A 22036-nucleotide genomic window follows, 5' to 3' on the forward strand; every position below is an offset into this window, starting at 1 on the left:
TGGCTCTTCTGATAAAGCTTCAGGAATACAGTTTCAAAGCTAAGTCAATCTACACGACTCAGCCTGAGATACCTCCTTCCAGAAAGCCCCCTTTGGTTCTTTGGAATTTACAGTCTTAAAAGTTATGCATCTGTCTCAGTACTGCCATTAGCTATTCTATAAAGGTTGCAAACGTCAAAATTCCCTGGCAGCCTTCCAGCATCAGGACCCAGACACACACAGGATCATACATTCAGATTTCCTCTGGCCAATTCAGAAGTAAATTTGGTAATAAATAGCTCATTGACAGGCTCTTTGGTCTTGATTTACAGATACTGTGGAAACACTTAGAAATCAAACCCACGTCATCCTTGAGAGCAGACGGTCGTTAGCAAAGGGGAGATGTACTTTTGATCGAAAATGTACAGAATTTATAACAGTGACATTTTCAATATTAGGCCACATGATTTATTCAGTAGTTTTTATGTTCCCAAATTACAATTTATGTCTATTCATAAGACTACAAAAGTTACCATTAGAATTGTCTGTGCTTATAAAATACCAACTTTTTTTAAACTGTTATATATACTCATTAACACCAGTCTGCGACGAGTTACATAGAATCATAGGCACTTCAAAGGCTTAAAAAGATGTTTACAACTTAAATGCATTTTTAAGAACAAAAACTGATTTTTTTTCCTTTAAATCCCTCCTCGTACCTTCAAATTGCAAGAAATTAACAAATACAGTGGCCAAAGAAATTTGCAGCAACTTCTCAAAATACTGTTAAGCATCTTTGGGTTTGCTGAGGCTTGTCAGTAACTCACATCAAATCCTCCCAGAAGAAGATCTGATTAGATAGATAGGACTAAACAGTTTTGTAGTAATAATCCAATTTTACACATTAACTTGCTGTTGCAAATCTGCCTGAACCTACAGGTAATGAAAAATAAAGCAAGTGTAAAATGGATAGTCTGACATTTAAAGATTTATACAAAGTGGAGGTTAAAGTTTACATTATTTGAAAAATCACATGTACACTAAGTTACCATTATCTGAATCATCCAAAGACAAATTGCACCATGACAGCTACAAAAGGCATAGGGTTTGGTTTGGTTTTTAAGGGGACAAGAGGAGAGGGCACAACAGATAAATTAACAAAAGTAAGACCAACTTGGTAAGGTCCATCTGAGACATGCTGACACAAATGACACAGCTTTTATCTTCCAACCATAGGTTAAAAACAATCATTTTGCATTTGCGCATAAAAGTTTAAACCAATTCTATGAACATCCAGGGTTTCCATAACATAATATTTTGCCACTGCTATTCACAGAACACTGCAGATGTTAAATTTTAATTTTACGTTGTTCTAAAGAAATACATGAAAAGTTTTAAATACAATAGGATTTTGTCATTAAAGTGCCAGAATGGCTCTTCAATGAAAAAAACAAAAAAAACAAAAAACAAAGATCTTCATTATTCTATGCAAAAGCTTTATTTTGAAAAGTTCAGTGATCTCATAAATAGAGACACTAAAGAGTGAGTTTTATGCGTAAAACTCCTTAGTAGGTGCCTTCTGATAAGCAGCACTGGATGGTTTGCGCTCCCCAAGATCATAGCTTCCTTCGTCCTTCTTTCTCATGCGGTACACCAACAGCAGGATAAGGAAAATCGCAAAGAGAAAGCCAATAACTCCACCAGCAATGACAGCTGAAAGCCACCAAAAGGAAGATTATATTTAGATGAGATTCAAGGGTTGCAGAAATGCTTTGTCAAACTTAATCTATTTCCATTTTTTTTGTAAAAGGCTTAATTTGAAAACCCATTTAAAAAAAAAAAAGAAAGCTTGGATTCAATAAAAGTGATTATGCAAATTTAACATTCCTTAGGAAGGTACAATACTTTCTTTGATTAGTATTAATAACACCCAAAAACACAAAAAGAAAAATCTGGCTGTGACCTCAACTAATTCCATACTTTCAGAGGCTTTTGTCTTTTCAGTACTTACATTTTATATTCTAATCTTCTAATTGCTTTTTCAATGAAAACACAAAACATGATATAATTGAATTAACATTTTTAAAAGAGTAAATATGAAGAAAAGCATGCAAATTTCTTTCTAGTCTTGAATGTGAGACTATTCTTTCAAGGATTAGCTGTTTTTAATCTTGCAAATCTTCCTCTTTTAAACAAATGTTAGCCAAGTGCTGTGGCGCACACCTGTAATCCCAGCTACTAAGGAAGCTGAGGCAGGAGGATCACAAGTTTAAGACCAGTCTTAGCAACTTAGCAAGATAAAAATAAAAAAGGGTTGGAGTTGTAGCTCAGTGGTAGAGTACCCCTGGGTTCAATTCCCAATAATGCAAAAAGAAAAGACAAGACGAGCAAGTGTTAGAACAGGTTGGGTCTAGAAATGTTTCAGTGTATGAACTTTTATGGATTTTGCAATATTTGCATATATATGAGATATCTTGAAGATGGGATCCAAATCTAAATATGAGATGCGTTTATGTTTCATTGACACCTTATATACATAGCTTAAAGGAAATTTTATATAATATTTAAAATAATTTTGTGCATGGAGCAAAGTTCATATTGTGCTTAGGTTTTGACATCAATCCATCATACAAGGTCAGGTGTGTGATTTTCCACTGTGGTATCATGTTGGCATTCAAAAGCATTTGGATTTTAGTGCATTTCAGATTTCAGATTCTCAGATTAGAGATATTATCAACTGTCCTCTCTGCAAAGAACATTTCCTTCTCCTAAGTTTGTTTTGATATCAGGGATGATTTGGAGCAAGGCTGACTGAACTTCAAACCCTGACACATCCAATTCTAAATTGTTCTGGTCCTATTCAGAGCTTTACTGTTCCCACCCTTGGCTCTACCCAATGGCCTACTATGGGCTGGGCTCAGGGAGCTAGCAGAAAACAAAGTGTGCCTAGCCTCTTGCCTCTTACTGTGGAATGAAAGGCTCTCAACACTGCTTCCAGTTGGAGGGAATAGTGAGGCAGCAAGCTTTGCTACATCTCTGAATACTCCTTTAAAAAAAAGAGCCCTGGGCTGGGGTTGTGGCTCAGTGGTAGAGTGCTCACCTAGCATGTGTGAGGCACAGAATTCGATCCTTAGCACAACACAAATGTAAAATAAAGATATTGTGACCACTTAAAAAATATGTATTAAAAAGAAAAAAAGAGCCCTATTTAAGCATCCTTCCACCTGATCCGTACCCACAACTCACCTGCTAGGACTTCTGTCCGTTTAAACAGATTGTCTGAGTGCTTCTCAGTGTACACATTTGTGTTCTCGTCAGTAGAGTCCATTTTCCTTTTTGAGTCAGAGTTTTGAACTTCTTCCTTATTAATTTCTTCAGGTGACTGGTATGGGAAAAATTAAAAACATTACTGTTAATTAATAAACAAGTAAATATATAGAGACATATACATGTACATATGTATACGCTCTTATTTTTTTAAATATTTTTTTAAGTTGTAGGTAGACACAATACCTTTATTTTATTTGTTTTTATTTTCATGTGGTGCCAGGGATTGAACCCAGTGCCTCACACATGCTAGGCAAGTGCTCTACCACTGAGCCACACTCCAGCTCCTGTATATGCTTATTTATAAGTCAACATATATACTATACATAAATAAATGTATATAAATATATCATGTATAATTTATATATATATAAATATAAATATATTTGCTTGCTTATTTATTGTAGTACTGAGCTAAATGGGGATTGAACTTTGAACCCAGGGGCTTTCTACCTCTGAGCTACATTCCCAGTCCTTTTTTGTAAATTTAAAATTTTTATTTTGATTCGGGGTCTTACTAAGTTATTGAGGGCCATGCTAAATTGCTGAGGCTGGCCTTGAACTTGTCTCTGTAGTTGCTGGGATTACATGCATGCACCACCATACCTAGCACTGTCAATTAAAAAAATATATATATGCCAGGGGCCAGGGATGTAGCTCAGTGTATAGTGCTTACTTAGATGCATGTGGCTCTAGGTTTGACCCCCCCCCCAACACTGCAAAATAAAATAGTAATAACAATATTAAATGTGCTGGAAACAGTAAATAATGGGTGAGTGTATTCCAATGTTCCTTTTTAAGAAGAAAAAATGAGTTTAAGAAATAATTGGAAATACCATTTTGTATGTTTGTATCAATGGGTGAGGCCCATGGTGGACCCATGTAATTCATGGTTTTTGCATAAAACCCATCATATGAACAGACAAGATGGTTACTTTGTGAGTGCATAATAATGCTAATGACATTTTAGCAAGCAGACATTTTGTAAGATTTCTCCTTTCTCACCACTCTCCTGACTTCTGGCCACCATCTCCCTTCCACTGCTCTAACCTAACACCACTGCCGTGATTCTCCTTACTCCTCCACCTCTTTGCTACCCAGGGCACTGTGTGACAGCTCCCTTTCAGGCATTCTCTTGTGTCCAACCATGTTCTCTCGGCTCCCATTGTGGGGAGAAGCCCCCAGCCTCCCTCTACTTAGTCCAAGTACTTCCGTGAACCCTGGACTAGGACTTCAAAGGACCTGGGTTCTTCAAGTAGTTCCCGTGGGACTGACCAAGTCATGTGACTTTTCTAGACCTCAGTTTCCTCATCTAATGAAGGACACTCCCAGGTTCTTGGATTCTCCACAGTGTTAGAGAGAAAGTCTATGGTAACTACTTTCACTGATTCAGTTTCATTTAGCAATACTCCTGCCTAGCCAGCAGCCTACAGGACACTGACCCTTGGCTGTGACACCTTGAACTCTATTTGTCAAATTTAGAAAGAAAAGAGGACTGATCTGATTCAGTGGTAAATTTCTATTTCCACTAATGGTAACATATTTGGAGGGAAGACATACTATTTTAGCACATTTTATACAGTGTCTCCCAATATCATGGTCCTGTCAATTTGCCTCTTACCAATCTCTCAAATTAAATTTTTTTTTCTTGGATTCTCATTTCCGCAGCTTCATACAGGCCTTTAACACCTCATACCTCAAGTTCCTACAACATCCTGAGAAATGTATATGCTGGGTAGGTTCTAGTTTCCTCCCAGCCCACCACTTACTTTTGAGAAGAAAAATTCTGAAGCCCATTTCCACCACCTCTCACTTAGCCTAAATGATTCTTAAAATCCGTTCTCTGGCTTATGCAATTCTCCTAGTCAGTCTAGATTTGTCCCTTCTTTTCTTCTGATCATTCACCTCTCTTAAACCAGAGAGCACTTTAAATTCTACAGAATGCATGTTGCCCTTCTAACGTTCGGCATTGTCACTGGCCATCTCGTGTGACATCACACAAGGTTATATTGAAATATGAAAATCTGAATTACTTGAAAATCATTAGAAATAAAAAGACCCTACAACCAGCGATTGTGTTTTAATTGGTCTGGGGTGGGAGAGGTAGCACTCATTATTATTGTTGTTTATTTAAAGCTATCCAGATGATTCTATGGTTTGAGAACCCCGTAGTTTGAGAAGGTCTATACATTGGCCCATACTATTGTTGAAAACCACTGCCAACTCTGTTAGGCTATAAAGAAAATGAGTCTTTTTTTTTCCTCTTTAATTCTTCCTGAGAGTTTCACCAATCTTCTCTAGGACTCTGCAGTCCAACATGCCATGGCCTGGTCAAAGAATGACCACTTCTTCAAAGCTGGGGTTCATTCAAAATGGTAGCCTGCTGCTTAAGTCGAGAGGGTTAAAGAATATAAGAAGAAAAGATGTGATCTCCTTGGATTGCTTTAAACCTTCATTTCTAGAAAGGACCACAAGCTAGACAAGGTGGATCCACTGAATACCAGGGTACACAAGATGTGGGGCCCTGTCTCAGTGATCAGAACACATCGGCTTCTGCTGAAGACATCATATAATAAAGTGGGATAGATGGACTGAATCGTCTTTGCATTTCAAGTTACAAGAAGTTCCGTACTACCTAAACTTCAACCTGCCATGGCTTACAAAATACAGAGGTAGATAGAACATATCATTTCACTGTTGTACGTGTACCCAGATGTCACTGTTGTCTACATTAATATCGTAGAAAATCTGAGGCCTCTATGACCACAGTAAAGCTGAGGAGAGCCGCTCATTGGTGGTTATTTTGCTGGAGTTTTCTCCATTTTTCTTCCCGTGGAAAGCCCATCACTAACTGGCTGCCTGGCAGAAAGACAGACAACAGAGCAGAGAATGGATTATCTCCGTTCTAATCTAGGAAGCTTTTCATGCTCCTGAGCACTGCTTTGCTATAAGGGGTGAGGAAAGGGGAGAGAAAACGTAAGTGACAAGACACTTAGGTTTGTGTCTAGGGAGAGACTCTGGTGGGGAAAGAAATGGACATAGTAGCTACTGAAATATTCAACCCCAAGTTTAACTCATCCACAACATCTCTATCCCATGCCAGAACACATGGCTTCACCTGAGGTTTGAGTTCCTAAAGTCATTTAAGACAGGTGACTTGTCCAGCTCCCTTTGACTCAGCTGCTGAGTCAATAAGAGGGAAAACTAAAAAGCCAACCAAACAACAAACAAACAAAAGCATTCTAGGGATCTAAGGATATGGGGACAGAAGGTGTCCATAGACCTGGAGTCACACCTACACTTAACAGGAATGGTCTATAAGCACACAACCCTAAAGGTATTTAGGAACATTTATTGTTTACATTGAAAAGTTCTATTGTATAGAAACAGAACCCATTTTACAGTATTGAACTAATCTGAAATACCTTAACTCTTCAACGTATATGTGCAAGATGAAATTACAAAAATGCAGCATCAATGGTTAAATGAAGCCTATTAAAGATCTGCCACATCCAGGTCTGGTTGTTTGGATGCCACGGGAATGTCATGGAGAGAAAGATTACAAAGGATGCTCTGTACTAACAAGTAACTGTTCTTTTCACTTTTTAGGCACATAAATTTACAACCAACTAGATAGAGTATCTGCAACAGTGACATTAATGCCACTGCGAGACCCATTCAAAAGCAAAATCTGCACTAATGGCCTCCTAGAGGCAATGTTTAATTCAGCTGTACAATGTAACTACAAAATGGAAAATTAAATCATCATTATTATTGTTATTCATGATCAATATTATCATTATCAGTACCTAGAGCCATGTTTGACGTGTAATGAATAGATCTTCCATGAATGTATTAATTTTTATTATTACTCTGAATATGAATAATAGAAGGAATATAAAAATATTAAAACATCCTCGTATCTTTAATTTCTAAACTCATCTTCCAAATGTCTGCATTCTTTATCTTGATATGGTTCAATTATTTCCCTAAGTCAGTTTTCAGAAGCTTGACTCAATTTTCAACCCACTGTTGTCAATAGGCCAGGAATCTATGTCAAACTATGTTTCGCTCAGGACAGTACTCTTCTTCACCAAAAGCCCAGACTGACACTGGAGAGTTTCTTGCTTCAAGTTAGTGAGTCTTAACGGTTGCTAATTTCAAATGATTCAGTCTTGAGAAGAGGTCAAGTAAAAATGTGGTAACAGCCAGATGGAAATTTCCAGAGCTATAGTGGGAAACTGTGCCATCTTACCATGAGAGACTCCTCAGCCATCCCAGTATCATTGCACCTGCTCTTTTCATTTCTCCCCTTTGTCCTTCTTTTATTCATTCAACTTAGATACTGATAAGAGTTTAAGTAGCTTCCACACATAAATCAGAACATGCTAGATATGTCTGCCTCAGTCCTATGGAGCTTTCCCTTACCTTCTGTTGCCTGGCTTGCAAAGTCTGTCTTCTAGAAATAAGAACTGACCTTTTATAAGCCTACGGAGCAGGCTCATCTGGAGAGCGCTGATCTCCTGGCTGCCCTACACCTGGCAAAACCCACCCAACTGTGCCATTCCTTATACTATGTACCAGGATGACTGAAGAAGAGGAGGAAATACAAAGGTATTTTGGTAAGGGCAGGAAAAGCCCAGGTATGTTCCCACCCGCAGAGGGGTATTTTCTACTCCAGAGAAGGCAGGCATATCACTACCTTCAGGAACAGCCTTCCATATCTTGTTTGCTGTGAAGGCTTGGTAACATCAACAGACAGGTGAGCTCCAAACAGGATACTTGCGTTTCTAAGTTTTCGCAAGTAGCATGCTACCCCTGAAGTGCCTGCAAAGTCTACCACTGCAGTCATTCTGTGTGCTCATTTGGTAGACTGGCTTGGTCTCTTTTTGTGCCACCAAATTCAATTAACATTTAGAGAAGTACATGCTGTGTGGACTCACATTTCATCTTCTTAATGACCCAAGAAATTTGACTGGATCCAGGATCTGAAACTTAGGCCTTCTCTAGACTTTAATATGCATTTTCCAACTTAAATAGCTTACCTATTAGTGAATGGTCAACTACTTGTGATGTAATGCTAATAAGGCCAAATTCATGAGCTCAGTTTTCATTGGCTAGTTACTTTGCTCTTTCTAAGGTCAACTGTCTCATTCTTAATAAGTCAGAGGTATCCAGGCTCATCATGATCATTGGAAGAGTTCCAAGTTTACATACCACCAATGATGGTTCCAAGTTTACATACCACCAATGATGGGCCTGAGGAGACCTAGAGAATGACTCACTGAGACTCATACCAGCTCAAGATATGACCCAGAGTCTCATTCCATAACCTGCTAGCATATATAAAATTCCCAGTAGCTCTAGCTCAGAACATTCCATATGAAAAAAAAAATTCTTGTCTTAAGCCAAATAAATATGGTTTTGCTTCTGAACTAGACTTAAGAAGTTCTTTAAGAAAGAGAGCCATGTAAAAATAAATTTGTGTCAGTTGTGGTGATAGACGCCCATAATCCTAGAGACTCAGAAGGCTGAGTCAGGAGGATTACAAGTTCAAGGCCAGTTTAGTCTCAGCAAATTAGCAAAACCCTCAGCAACTTAGACCCTGTCTCAAAATAAAAAGGACTGGGGATAGAGCTCAGTGGTAAAGTGCCTCTGGGTTAAATCCTTAGTACCCCCAAACAACAACAAACAAAATCCAAAAAACCCATGAATAAAACAAAAAACATTTGCATGCAAGAGAGACCTGGGTGAAAAGAGAAGTACATGAGCAGATGTCAAAATGATCCTGAAAAGTAAGAAAGAGCCACTTACAATAATATAATAATAAAAAGACTATTTAAGGGTGGTTTCTTAGAAGGACTCTTCTGTACAGTGAATCAAGAGGGGCATTTACAGTAACATGAATGTAATGCAAAGCTAAACTCACCTTGGTCTGCGCAGGCATCTTTTTCTGTGTCTTCAGCGTCGTGGTTTCCACTTTGGGAGCAGCGCTCGTGAAGGGAATCTTTGGAAGAGGTCGAGATGTCGTCAACTCTGGACTCTCTATGTCCTCATCGCCGCCTCCTAGAAAATCAGCAAACGTGAGCTGAGCAGGTGAATCATGACACAGATGAGTACATCATCAGGTGACAGTATCTGACATTGACACTAACAGAGGCAGGCAAAGAGTTCTTTCAAAATACAAACCCTTGAGAATTGAGCGCAAACCCTCCCAGTCTTCACAGCAGGGAAGGGATTTCAAAGGGGATCTGGGGGTAGCCTGGCCATTTTTTTTTTTTTTTTTTTTTTGGTGATGTTATTATCCTGAAGACTCTTGAGTAGCCCTTTTTCCTGCAGCCCTGCTCAGTAAGATTTCTTCCCTTGTATGTTGAAACATGCTCCTTTCTGCATTTTAAAAAACATAACTAAATACAAAAAAAAAAAAAAAAGGGAAGAATGAAAGGTCTCCCACAGCTGACTCATCTCATGGTAGGCCCCTGCCTGCTCCTCCTTCTAGCACTTTCCCAAGGGTGGTTTGGACCCTCAGGAGCCCATCTCATCCTCCCCATCTCCTCCACTCTGCTTGGCTCCTCCAGTTGATTCTGTCATCATACTATTGATGCTTTTGGTTAAGGTCACTTATGTCCTCCATGTTGCCATATCCAATGGTCCTCATCTAATCAAATCTCACTGTGATTATTTGGAAAAGTGCTTCCCAAAGGTCCATGTATTAACGGCTTGGTTCCCAGCTCACGGTGCTATAGGGAGGTAGTAGAAAACTGAAGAAGTGGGGCCAAATGGAAAACCAGTGATTGGAGGAATGCCCTTGAAGGGGATACTGTAGACCCTTTCTCTCTCTTTTGCTTCCCAGCTTCCACAAGGTCAACGGCTTCTCTGCTGTGTGTTCTCACAAGCCCTAGCAATGAAGCAACCAACCATGGGCCGAGACCTTCAAAACTATACGCCAAAATAAACCTTTCCCCTTTTTAATTGATGATCTCATGTATTTTGTTACAGTACCAAAAAGCTGACCAATGTACACCTAGCGCCACTGGACAGTGTCAATTGCCATCTCCTTGACATACTGTTTTTGGGTGTTTCTATAACTTGCTGGCTTTCCCCTATTTCTCTATTCAAAGTTCCCTTTGCAGGTTTACTTCCTCTGCCAGAATGCCAAATATCAAGAGTTCCTTGAGGATAAATTCTAGGCATCTTCCCATTTCTCTCACCTATGGCTTCAATTCATCAACTAAATATGGATGATACTTAAAATTCATATCACTAGCTTTACTGTTCCTCTCAAATTCAGACCCATACATCTAATCGCCTGTTTGACATTTTTACTTGAATGACTCAAAAAATAACAGACTTCTAACATGTCCAAAACAGAGCTCACAATCTCTTCTCCTTTACCCCAATAACCCAATCTTCTCCCCATGTTGCCCCACAGTGAGTGGAACCCCCATCCCTACATACCAGAACTGTGATTTCTTCTCTTACTTCCATATGGAATCTGCCACCTAGTCCTTTCCATGTCACCTTCTTAATGTCTCTCTACTCTGATCCCTTTCTGCAGTCCTGGATTCCACCCTGATCCAAGCCATGTGAGCTTCTCAGGAACCCCTACACCTGCCTTTTTCTAATAGGCTGCCTTTCAGTTGATTGAAGTCCACTGTCTACAAAGTGGTGGTGATCCCCCTCGTCCCTCTGTTTAAAGCTCCTACAACAGCAGCCCTCTGCTCCTGGGGTGAATGCTTCCACCCAGCCTACCCCTTCTGCCTCTCAAGTGTCGTTGTCCCCCGTGTTCCAACCATGATGCCTCTCTTCATCCTTCTGCCAGAAACCCTCCCTAGTTAACTGCTAATCCACCCCCGACCCCAGAGAGGACATTCTTTCCATATCAGGTCAGAGTTCTTTGCCAAATCATGTTTTGTACTTTCTTACCTAGTTGTGTTTATAAAAATCTGTAATTATACATTTATTTATGTAACTATTGATTGAAGTCTCCCCCAACCGACTGGAAAGTTCATAAAGCTAAGGATTGCACCTCTTGTGCTCCCTGAGTGTCCAGCAGTGTCAGAGGCCTTATAGATTCCAATCTGGCCTCTACTGTTTATTTTGCCTCCTTTTTTTCTTTTCTTTCATCTTTTTTTTTTTTTTTTTTGCTTTTCCTCCAAAACAGCATTTTGTGAATTTCTGACATTCAAACATAATATTGTTTTTAGAGTTAATCATTGGTCAAGTTTGTTAATGACCCAAACCCTGTAACAACTCAAACTAACCTGCTTCCTCAGATGAGGATGAATGATGAATACCTCTGAATTACTCAAACCGAACACAGAATACGGGTTATATGCTCTCCAGAACTCTGACATGATATGGAAGGAATATTCATGCCCATGTAATAAGCAGCTCTGAAAGCAGGAGGTAACAGGCTGGCAATTGTGCAATGGCTATCGCTCTCAATGTCTCCACTGCCCCCTTCACCTTCAGAGCACACTCACTTGTTCCAGAGAAGAACTCACCGGCTACATTGGAATAAATACCTTAAAGCCAACCAACCAACCAACCTACTATTGGTTCTAGAATTTTTTTAGCTCTGTAACCTTGATCAATTAATATTTGTGTCTTAATTTCTTCATCTGTAAAATGGAGATAATAATAACTTGTTTTCAGAGGTGCATATACAATCATATATCACTTAACAACGAATTCTGAGGAAGTTTCACTAAGCAATTTCATCACAGTGCTAACGTCATTGAGTATGCTCATGTAAACCTAGATGGTATCACCTACTACACACGTGGGCTGTATGATGTGAAATCAATCAATCTTTCTCTCTTTCTCTCTCCCATCTATCTATCTATATATGTATATATTTATTTATATGATATAACTTTTGTTCCCAGGGCTGCAATGAACAAAACATCCTAAAGTAAAGTCAAAATCAAGCACAAGAGAAAACAATGTAATCCACAGAGATGCAGTAAACACAAGATGTATGAGGCTGCTTTTGGCATAATAGTAGATTACAGTAAACATTTTTCTTTTATAAATAGAAGCACCCTTTAAAATAATGATAAAGAGTATAGCACAGTCAATAAAAAAGCCAGTGACATGGTTTGTTCATTATCACTGTCAAGTATTGTGAACAATTATACATTCTATATTTTTACAAAACTGCTAGCACAGTAGGTTTGTTTACAGACATGTGAGTAGTGTATTGTGCTACGGCATGGTGACAGCTACAATGTCACTAGGCAACAGGTTTTTTTTTTAAATTTTTTTTAGCTCCTTCTAATCTTTTTTTTTTTTTTTTAAAGAGGAGAGAGTGAGAGAGGAGAGAGAGAGAGGGAGAGAGAATTTTTAATATTTATTTTTTAGCTCTCGGCGGACACAACATCTTTGTTGGTATGTGGTGCTGAGGATCAAACCCGGGCCGCACGCATGCCAGGCGAGCGCGCTACGGCTTGAGCCACATCCCCAGCCCTCCTTCTAATCTTATGGGACCACGGATATGTATATTCAGTCCTTCACTGACCAAAGTATCATGCTGGGGTACATGAGTATATATTAATCACAGATGTGATACATATTGGGAAGCAGCCTATACATATAAAGTGTCATGGAAAAATAAGTCATTAATAATGATAGTTCCAGAAATACATTGCGCTTTTATATCGGCCTACCTGATTATCCATCAAAGTTTCACATCCAATACACTTGATTTGTTACTATAATGAATCATTTTCTTACAAAGAATAGAATTTCAACGAGAAATAAAAAGTTTCAATTAAAGAGCTGAAGAAGATTCCCGTGTTTCATGAGAATTCCAAATGTGAGTCACCAGATAGGAGTGGGGAGAAGCTATGTGAGAGAAAAGATCTGCAAAGCACAAAACCCCCTCAAACCAGAACTTCTGAAGGTGGAGACAGATGAGGAACTTGCCTCAGCTACAGTTTTTATTTTTATTTTTTTTTAATGAAAAGACAAACTCTCTTGACCAAAAGAAATCAGGGATCCCCTTTGAGGACCTCCCTGATTTTTAGCTCTTGCTATTCTTCCAATGTGGAATACCTGACCCCAGAGTCTTTTTCCACTTGACAAACCCCTGTATATATTATCTCACTCAGCAATGATATCATTCCTCTCTGAGATCTGTGACCTCTTCATTATGGACTTTTATCTGTATGTTCCCACTGCTCACTATATATCCTACTCCTTTTTTAAAAAAAACAAAAACAACAACAAAACTCTTTCTCTACTATGATATGGTCTGAATGTTAGAGCCCCTTCAAAATTCACATTCTGAAACCTAACCTCCGATGCAATAATATTAAGAGGTAGAGACTTTAAGAGGTGGATAAGGTCATGAAGGCTCTCTCTGCCCTTGTGAATGCGATTAGTGCCTTATTAAAGAAACCCAGGGAAGTTGGTTTGCCCCTTTGTCATTTGAGAATGCAGCAAGAAGGCATCATCTATGAAGGAAAGCAAGCCTTTACAAATACCAAACCTGAAGGCCCTTGATTTTTTACTTCCTGGCCTCCATAACTGTGACCGAATAATTTATGATATTATAAATTACTCCATCTAAGGTACTTTGTTATAGCTGCCCAAATGGACTAAGATAACTTATAAAAAACTTTTTTTTAAAAAAAAGAATATATATTCACAGATGAACTACATAAAGGAATAAAGAGAATTAATCCACCCCAGCAGAGAATGCTTTGTTAAATTTTACATACTGGAGTGTTCCTAGAATGCCTACTGTTCCTTCACATTGTAGATGGTTAATAAATGCTCGTTTATGAATGAATGAATAGGCTCTTCTTATCTTCTAATGAGTTTTCCCACTTGGACATGAGAGTTCTACTCACCAAGAACTCTAGGGCTCTCAGCATGTTCCTGTTTTATGGTGTCCTGTTCTTGCTTCACAGTTATAAAATCTCCTTGACGTTAATAAGTTGTTGTTTTTTTTCATAAGTTCTCTTTGTTCTGTGATTTTCTGTCCTCTCTCAATTTGGGGGTTGGAGAAATCTCTATTTTTCATGTTATAACTTTTTCAAAAATGCCTAGGGAGCTATACTTGTCTTTCATATTTACACACAGAAAATCTGCCTGGAAACTCATCAGACAGGAGAAGTTTGTCAAATGTCAGCATCACCAGTTAAGAGACATGTGTTTTGTTGGAAAGTTCCCAAGGATGCTATCTTTGAGTTTTTTTCTTTTGAGTTGGTCCAACATCCTAAAAAGGAACCTCACAGTCCCCTACCTAAAAGGTAAAGGACAGATAGCCAGTGTTCTGGGAAATGATTGGTAGAAGACGACAACTGGGAGTATCTCAGCATGAAATAACTCTTCAACAAAGAACTTATTATCACTTTAAATACAGTCTCTCCAGCCCAAAGACCCTATGTTTTATTCCAAATAACATACCTCCAGTTTTTCTCTGAGGTTGGGGACCATTTTTGTTGCATGGTAAAAGGAAGAAATCAAAGAAACTACTTGCTTCTTGAAGATATCTTCAAGAGAATGCCCTAAATTTATTATCACTTTCCATTTAGTGCCCCTGATTCCTGAGCCCCCAAGGGATTCTACTACATTGACTGGTTTGCCCCTTGGCTCTCCCCTCTGTTGGCTGACTGGGTCTTCTCAAGTCTTCTTAGACTGTTACTATCAGTCCATCTGCCTCCCAGCTTTCAAAACCCTGTGGCTTTCGTCTCCTTGACTGTCTTGTTTGTCCTTGTCAGTTTACGACCAATTCCTTTATTATCAGTTTAGCTGGGTCCTGGAAGGCATGTGCATTCAACCTGTTATCTTTAACCAAAGGTCTAGTATTGAACTCTTTTTTTTTTTTTTTTTTAATTGTTGGTCGTTCAAAACATTACACAGTTCTTAATACATCATCTTTCACAGTTTGATTCAAGTGGGTTATGAACTCCCAACTTTACCCCGTATACAGATTGCTGTTGAACTCTTAAATTTTTGTTGGATAACACTTTCCTACATTATGTCACCTATCGCATGGTGTTACAAAATATATTTGTCCTCATTCAACATTTTTCTCATTAGATTCTTGGATGGTCTCTTGGGGATGGGAACCAAGTCTTTCCCATCTGTGTTCCAAGAATATGGCATCATGTATGGCACACAGTAAATACACAAGAATTTGTGCTTGTGTTTGCTAATGCCTATTCTGAGTCTAGTAAATAATGTGAGCCCATCTCCTCGCCTGAGAAGTACCCTCTGGGCCATTAGACATTCTCTTCCAGGCCATTTGCTTTCCTACTAGATAGCCTGATAGGATTTAGGCCAGATGGTACATTGGCCAAAACTTGGGGATTCCTGGTATTTCCAGCTGAGACTGGGCAAGGCTTCTTAATTCAAGAATGGGGTTTTATGACACAAGGAGGCAGTATGGTAAGGGACTGGAATGGAACATTCTCCAGCCCCACGCCCATCCCTTGCCCCAGCTCCATTACTTTCTGACAGTATGACCTGAGGCAAGTTCTTTAATCTCTCTATACCTTTGGTTTTCTCATGTGAAAAATGGAACCATAACAGAATCTACTTTTACAGGGATGTTATTAGGATTGGCATAGTACCCCCACCCACCCCCCAAAAGCAAGTGCTTCACAAACTTTAGTTATGACTGCTACTACCACCTTTAAGCTGAAAAACAATATCCACAGCACAGTACAAGGTGGTTTCCAAAGTCAAGAACAATTTTTTTGTTTGTTTATTGTTTTACAGCAATGATTTGCCTAAAGGTAGAACTGTAGCTGAAGCAACTGGGCCACATTTATCCATCTAATCTATCTTGATCTGATTCATTGGTTCAGGATTTCAAATGACTCACTCCAACTGCCTTTCACCTGGGTGAGTAGGGAGAGCAGATGAGCAGAACCATGCACCTGTTTTCTTTCAATTAAGGACAGTCTTGGCAGGAGTCAGCAAAATGACTTGGACAACTCTTTACAGATCCCTAACAACTGTTGTATCCTAAGATCTGTGAAATGGGGGCAAAAGTGTCCGTATTTATTATATCCTGCAACATTTTGAAAATGACAGTTAACAAAACATTTTGAGGTGCACTCGCTCTTTCTTTCTCTCTCTCTCTCTGAGAAAAAAAGAGGTGCCATGAGTGAAAGATATTAATAGAGTTGTGGGCTATGGAGAACAACTCTCTTCACACTCATTCTGCGTGTGTGATATACAGCACCCTCCTAAGAATAACTGGGGCTATTTTTACATTAGGATTGCATTGTAAGCGTGTTGTTACTAGGTCAGCACCACCTCTCCTGTATTTCTCTGACTTGCCATTTTCCAACTTAAAACACTCTTATATGGATAGATCTTTACCAAGGACACAATTGATTTGAATTTGCTCTGGATCATTCTGAAGCCTAGACCAATCTGATCATCACACATCATATTCAGCATAACTTTTACCATTTGTTGAATCTACAATAAATCCTAAGCAAAAGGCATGGATAAGATTTTTCTTGCAGGCTGCTGACCTCAAATTTCTGAGTTGTCCATTAAATATATGCACAAGGGGGCTGGGTGTGGCTCAGTGGTAGAGTACTTGCCTAGCATGTGTGAAGCACTGGGCTTGATTCTCAGCACTGCATATAAATAAATAAATAAATAAATATTCCATCAACAATTAAAAATGTATATTTAAAATTTATATATATGCGCACAAGATACTTCTTGTTCTCAGCTTCATGGGGGCTGCTCTTCCTGACACAGATGAAACATTTACCAGATAAGGTAGATTAAAAAATGGTAGGTTCCTTTATTCCTTGGACCTATGTTGTCTACAACATGACTGTAACTCCTTCCATCAAGAGATAGAGTTAGGCTGGGGGTGTAGCTCAATGGTAAAGCATTTGCCTAGCATGCATGAAGACCTAGTTTCAGTCCACAGTACTGCCCCCACCCACCAAAAAAGTGAAGTCTGAGCTAGCCTTCTGGCTTGCTTTGACCAATAAAATGTGGCATAAGTAATGCAGTACCAAATTATAAGCCTAGGATGAAGGAAGCTCTGCACATTTCTACACGCTGCCTTGGTTGGGATCTCTGCTCTTCCCTATGAACAAATGGCTGGACTCCTGGAAAATGACAGACTGTGTGAATCAGCACCAAGTCTGCCCAGGTGCCCCAGAGAGATGATGGAGTCCAGTCAAGATCAGCCAAGCTGCAGGCCCAGCCCATGGCTGACCACTGACACTTGAGGCAACAGCCCTAACTTGCTGACCTGCTGAGGAATAAAGTAAATGAACGCTAGCTGCCCTCCATCACTCAGTGTTGGGGTGATTTGTCACACAGCATCATGGAAATGACAGATAATTTATATACCAAGGAAGCTGAGGAGAGCATTCTCCCCTTGTTTTACTTGGCTGCTTGCTCATTTTCCCTCCTACTTTTAAGCAATAGACTAGGGGATGGGAAAAAAAAAAGTTCTTGGTCTCATCTATAATCTTTAACACGGGGCAGGCAGTTTTATGAAACTTGTGTTTGAGGGATTTCTTTAAGGGTGGTTTCTATGACATCACCCTGAAAGTCTTAATAATAAAAGTTTAAGCTTATGTGTCAATTCCTTTATTCCTCACAACAGCTCTATGTGCTAAAGATGATTATGGCTTTCTTTTTTTTTATAAATGAGGAAACTGAGGCTCAGCATAGCTAAATAAATCCCCAAGCTCTCACAAGCTGGAATTCACACACATACACTTCAGATGCAAAGACTATGCTCGTAACTGCCCTGCACGTTGCCTGTCTAGCACAGTGAAACTGTGTGTGCACATGCACAGAGAAAGGCCTACAGCAGCGGCCTTACCCGAGCCGGATGCAGAAGCATAGTCGTCATCATCAATAGGATACACTCCCGAAGCTTCTTCAATGGAGCTGTTGTCAAGGTACATGTCTTTATCAGATGTCAGCTCTGCTCTCTGAGAAAGAAAAGACAAGGCATTCACAGGATGAGGAGAGATTTTTAAATGTGCTTATTTATCTTAGTGTTTAGATTTACACAGTGGTGACTGGCCCTCCCTCTCCTCTGTTCTGCTGAATTACATGCCTAGCTTAGCCTTCTCCTTACTCAGGACACTTGGCAACCTGTATTAAATCAAGGGCTGATCATGGACTAATGCCCCCCAAGAGAAGCCAATACTAGCCTAATCCAGTAGAATAAAGACAGTGCAGAGACCTAAGCACCTCTCACGGGCTTATTTTGTTCCATTCCACTAAACTTGTCAGAATTTCAGTCATCCCGATGATAGTGATAAGCAGTCTCAAGCATTCTTTTCTTCACAAATGAGGTGCCTTTACTGCAAAAAAACTACAAACACACCAGTCGCTTGTCTTTCTTGGGTTGCACTTAAAGGTATTACAGTGCTTAGGACAAATATTCACCTGGGGATCCACCAAGGCACACCAAATGCTTACAGGCCTGGCCATGCTCAGCTTTATCACTGCAGATGAGAGCTCCTCAGCCACCCAAGCAATCCAGAGCTTTCTGCCACAGTCCAGATCCACGATGATGTCAGGCGGGGCCCCATGTGGAGCAGGGACCTATGGGGCTCATCTGCCAAGGGCGAGATCCCACTGTGAGCCCACTTCTAGGGTTTACTGGCTTAGCAGAGCCTTAATGACAAACACAGATAAACCCACAAGAGCACTTTTTAAAATATGTATTACTGGCACTTGGTAATAGCAAACCACAGGCTTAATACGCAGAGGGATCAGTCACAAAGTATACCAGTTCTACAGCTTCTGAGCTCTTCAAGAGTTGAGTATTAAAATTCAACCTAATCCTGCCAAAGGAGTCACTTGCATGAACTGGAGACACAGCAGAAGTAGAAATTTATTTATTTATTTTTGTTAAAGGATTTAGTAAATTGACATTTTATCACCAGTATCTCGGACTGGCAACCTCTAAGACCTCTAAGCAAAGTTCTTATTTGGAATAGGCAACACTCATTATTAGCCTATTTTTTTTAAAGATGGAATTGAATGTTTGTTCCTAACAGGAATTTATAAAAAAATGTTTCCCTTACACTGTTGGTTTTCATTGGATTTCTTCTGAAAATGAAACTTTTTTTTTTTTTTAGCAGTCACTACAGACAGCACCTCCTGGGGTGAGTGAACAGGCCCAGTCTAACAGCACTGCTTTATTCTCTCAAGTTTCAGCACCGGCTAGAGAGGCCTATGTATTTTAAACCTGAGCTACATTCCTCACAGGCCTGGGTGCCAACTGACAGGAAAGTATGGCAATCATTTTGTTTGAGCTATCGCACTGGCAGATTCTGAAGGCTGAAACCTTAGGGACTTGTGTTCCAGTGGCCTGGCTTGCAGGCTCTGAGTGAGCCAACAGTGTGTCAGAAGTTTTCTGTCCAAATGGTCAGAGCTTATACCTCTACGATCCGAGGTGGTCTTGAATGACACGGTTTCTAAGGCCATCACCATTCCAGGCTGCAATCCCTAAACTTGCAAACTGAATAGGGAGTCCAGCATTCCATGGCTCTATACCCAGCCTAACTGACCCCCACTAGACTCACAGCTCCCTTGTGGGAGAGGAGTGTAGAGCTAGCCAGCCACACCTGTGGGTTCTGCATCCATGGATTCAATCAACTGGGGACTGAAAATTCATTTTAAAACACAGTCTGTACCGAGCATGTATAAATGTTTTTGCTCGTCATCATTCCCTAAACAATATGGCATAACAATTAATTATACAGCATTTATGCTATATTAGGTATTATTAGTAATCTAGAGGTGATTCAAAGTATATAGGAAGGTGTGTATAGCTTATGTGAAAATACTATGCCATTTTATGTAAGGGACTTGAGCGTCTATGGATTTTGGTATCCAAGGCAAGTACCAGATCAGTCTTCCATGGATGCTGAGGTCTGATGTACCCTATTTGTTTTTAACCTCCCAGCTCCCCATCAAATCAGAAAGCCTGGTCTACAGCAGGTGCTCAGTAAACACTGCACTCTCACCTAATAGCGACTCTCAGTCTCGCCTGTATTAAAACTTGTCCTCTAAACTTTACCAGAGGACACTCTTATTCACTGTCAAACCCTTTCTACTTTTCAAAATAGGCTCTGACTTCTCCAGCCCTTAGTTGTAGTCTGAGCTACTTCAGATTTTGCAGCTTATGAACAGCTGAAGACATACATTCTCACATTATTTCTAATTAGTACATATGTGTTTGTCTAGCTCCTTTGGAGAACAGTTTGTTGATGCAGGCCCTGAATACCCTGTGAACTTGCTCTCTGTCCTCCTCCAAGTATATGGGTACTCAATAAGTATCTGTCAACTGAGATTACTTAAACCAAATTGACTTAAGTAACCTTTGACTCAGGTTTTGAGATAATGTATGTCCCAAGACCTTCAGAATTCCTACAGTTAAAAGTCTCTTGATCTTAAGGATAAAAGATCATTTGCCCCAAACTTCCCATTCCTTGCATTGCCATCTACTTGTGTAACCCAGAGTCTTAAAAGGAAGAAAAAGATTCCCTTTATATTTTAGAAACTGGTTTCCCATTCCTTAATATTAAATGGCTCTCATTTTCCTCTTGGCTCTGTCAAAGAAATTTGATGTGGCAAAGGTTAACACTGAGATATTTAATCCCTATGTGCAAATTGAATTTCTATTCATTAGATGACCTAGTTGTTGGGACTAGCATATTTGTCACACTAATAGTCAGGTGGGCCAAAAACTTCTCCCAGAGAATCCGATCCACCTCACACTTCATCCACACTGGGCAGCCTGACAGGCCACTAACTTCTTAAGAAGTACCCGTGAGGCCCGTATTACTTCAAGACTTGGGGTGATGGCCAGAACTAGTCTAGAGAAACAGGTTGTTTGTCCTTAGCCACTTGGGGCATGCAGGACTCCAGGGTGGTCCCAGGACTGATGGGATGCAGACTGTATTTGAGGGCAGCCCAAAGTATTTGTTTCGCTGCCATGCAAATAATTTTGACATCAAACTGCAACAAGTTCTCTCCCATTCTGATTTCAGAGACATCAAGAACACGGGGAGAATTATTATTATTAATATCCTTCTGTAGAGTCCACTTTAATTGCAAGCAGGGCTCTTTTCATTTTGTAGCAGATAATGCTCCAAAAATATCTCCATTGTTCCCCCCTCAAAAAAAAAAAAAAAAAAAAAAAGACTTCCAAAAACGAGCCAATTTCCTTTTATGAAGACTCCACACTCTTGTGCTTGTAAGGATTTTGCTATTCCCTACTTGGAGAGGGAAGTAAATTATACAACAACATCCCTTTAAGACAATAAGATGTGCATCAAAAAATTGATTTTATACCTGGCCAAATGTGGTCAGTCTTGCTGCACAGAAAACCCCAGGATGGTATATATTCTGCATATCCTCACTTGCTTAATGGGACAGAGCAAGTAGATGGAAGCAGCTGGAAAGAAATGCACAGAGGCACATAGCTGCAGCCTGACTGTAGGATTTCGTAATGAGGTCATTTACTCTGGGACTGACCGTGGCTATGAGGTGGTGCCAATACTGTTGGCTAATCGTGTTCCAGTACAAGCTGGAAGAAAAACAAAGCTGGTCATCAGACTTCTCCCCCTTGGATGATGCAATATAGGAATTCAGGAGACCAAGGGTTAGCCATGGAAACGATGGGGTACCATAAAGAGGAAAACATACTGCACAGAGAGAAAGAGATCCACTTCATGCCACGTTCAGCCAGGAAGACGGAAGC

General features: G+C 39.8%; 1 protein-coding gene across 1 annotated transcript in view; it reads right to left on the minus strand.

Annotated features, from left to right (window-relative positions):
- Positions 1 to 424: 424 nt before the first annotated feature.
- The window catches only part of Sdc2 (syndecan 2), a 106172-nt gene continuing 84560 nt past the window's right edge, over positions 425 to 22036 (minus strand). Inside the window, exons 2-5 of the mRNA XM_005316321.5 lie at positions 18134 to 18245; positions 9236 to 9372; positions 3226 to 3361; positions 425 to 1692 (exon numbers count right to left, since the gene is read on the minus strand). Of these exons, the coding sequence (XP_005316378.2) occupies positions 1529 to 1692; positions 3226 to 3361; positions 9236 to 9372; positions 18134 to 18245 (549 nt within the window). The 3' untranslated portion in view covers positions 425 to 1528. The remainder of the gene's footprint in view (positions 1693 to 3225; positions 3362 to 9235; positions 9373 to 18133; positions 18246 to 22036) is intronic.

This window comes from Ictidomys tridecemlineatus, chromosome 7 (assembly GCF_052094955.1).
Source record: "Ictidomys tridecemlineatus isolate mIctTri1 chromosome 7, mIctTri1.hap1, whole genome shotgun sequence".
Classification (NCBI taxonomy): Eukaryota; Metazoa; Chordata; class Mammalia; order Rodentia; family Sciuridae; genus Ictidomys; species Ictidomys tridecemlineatus.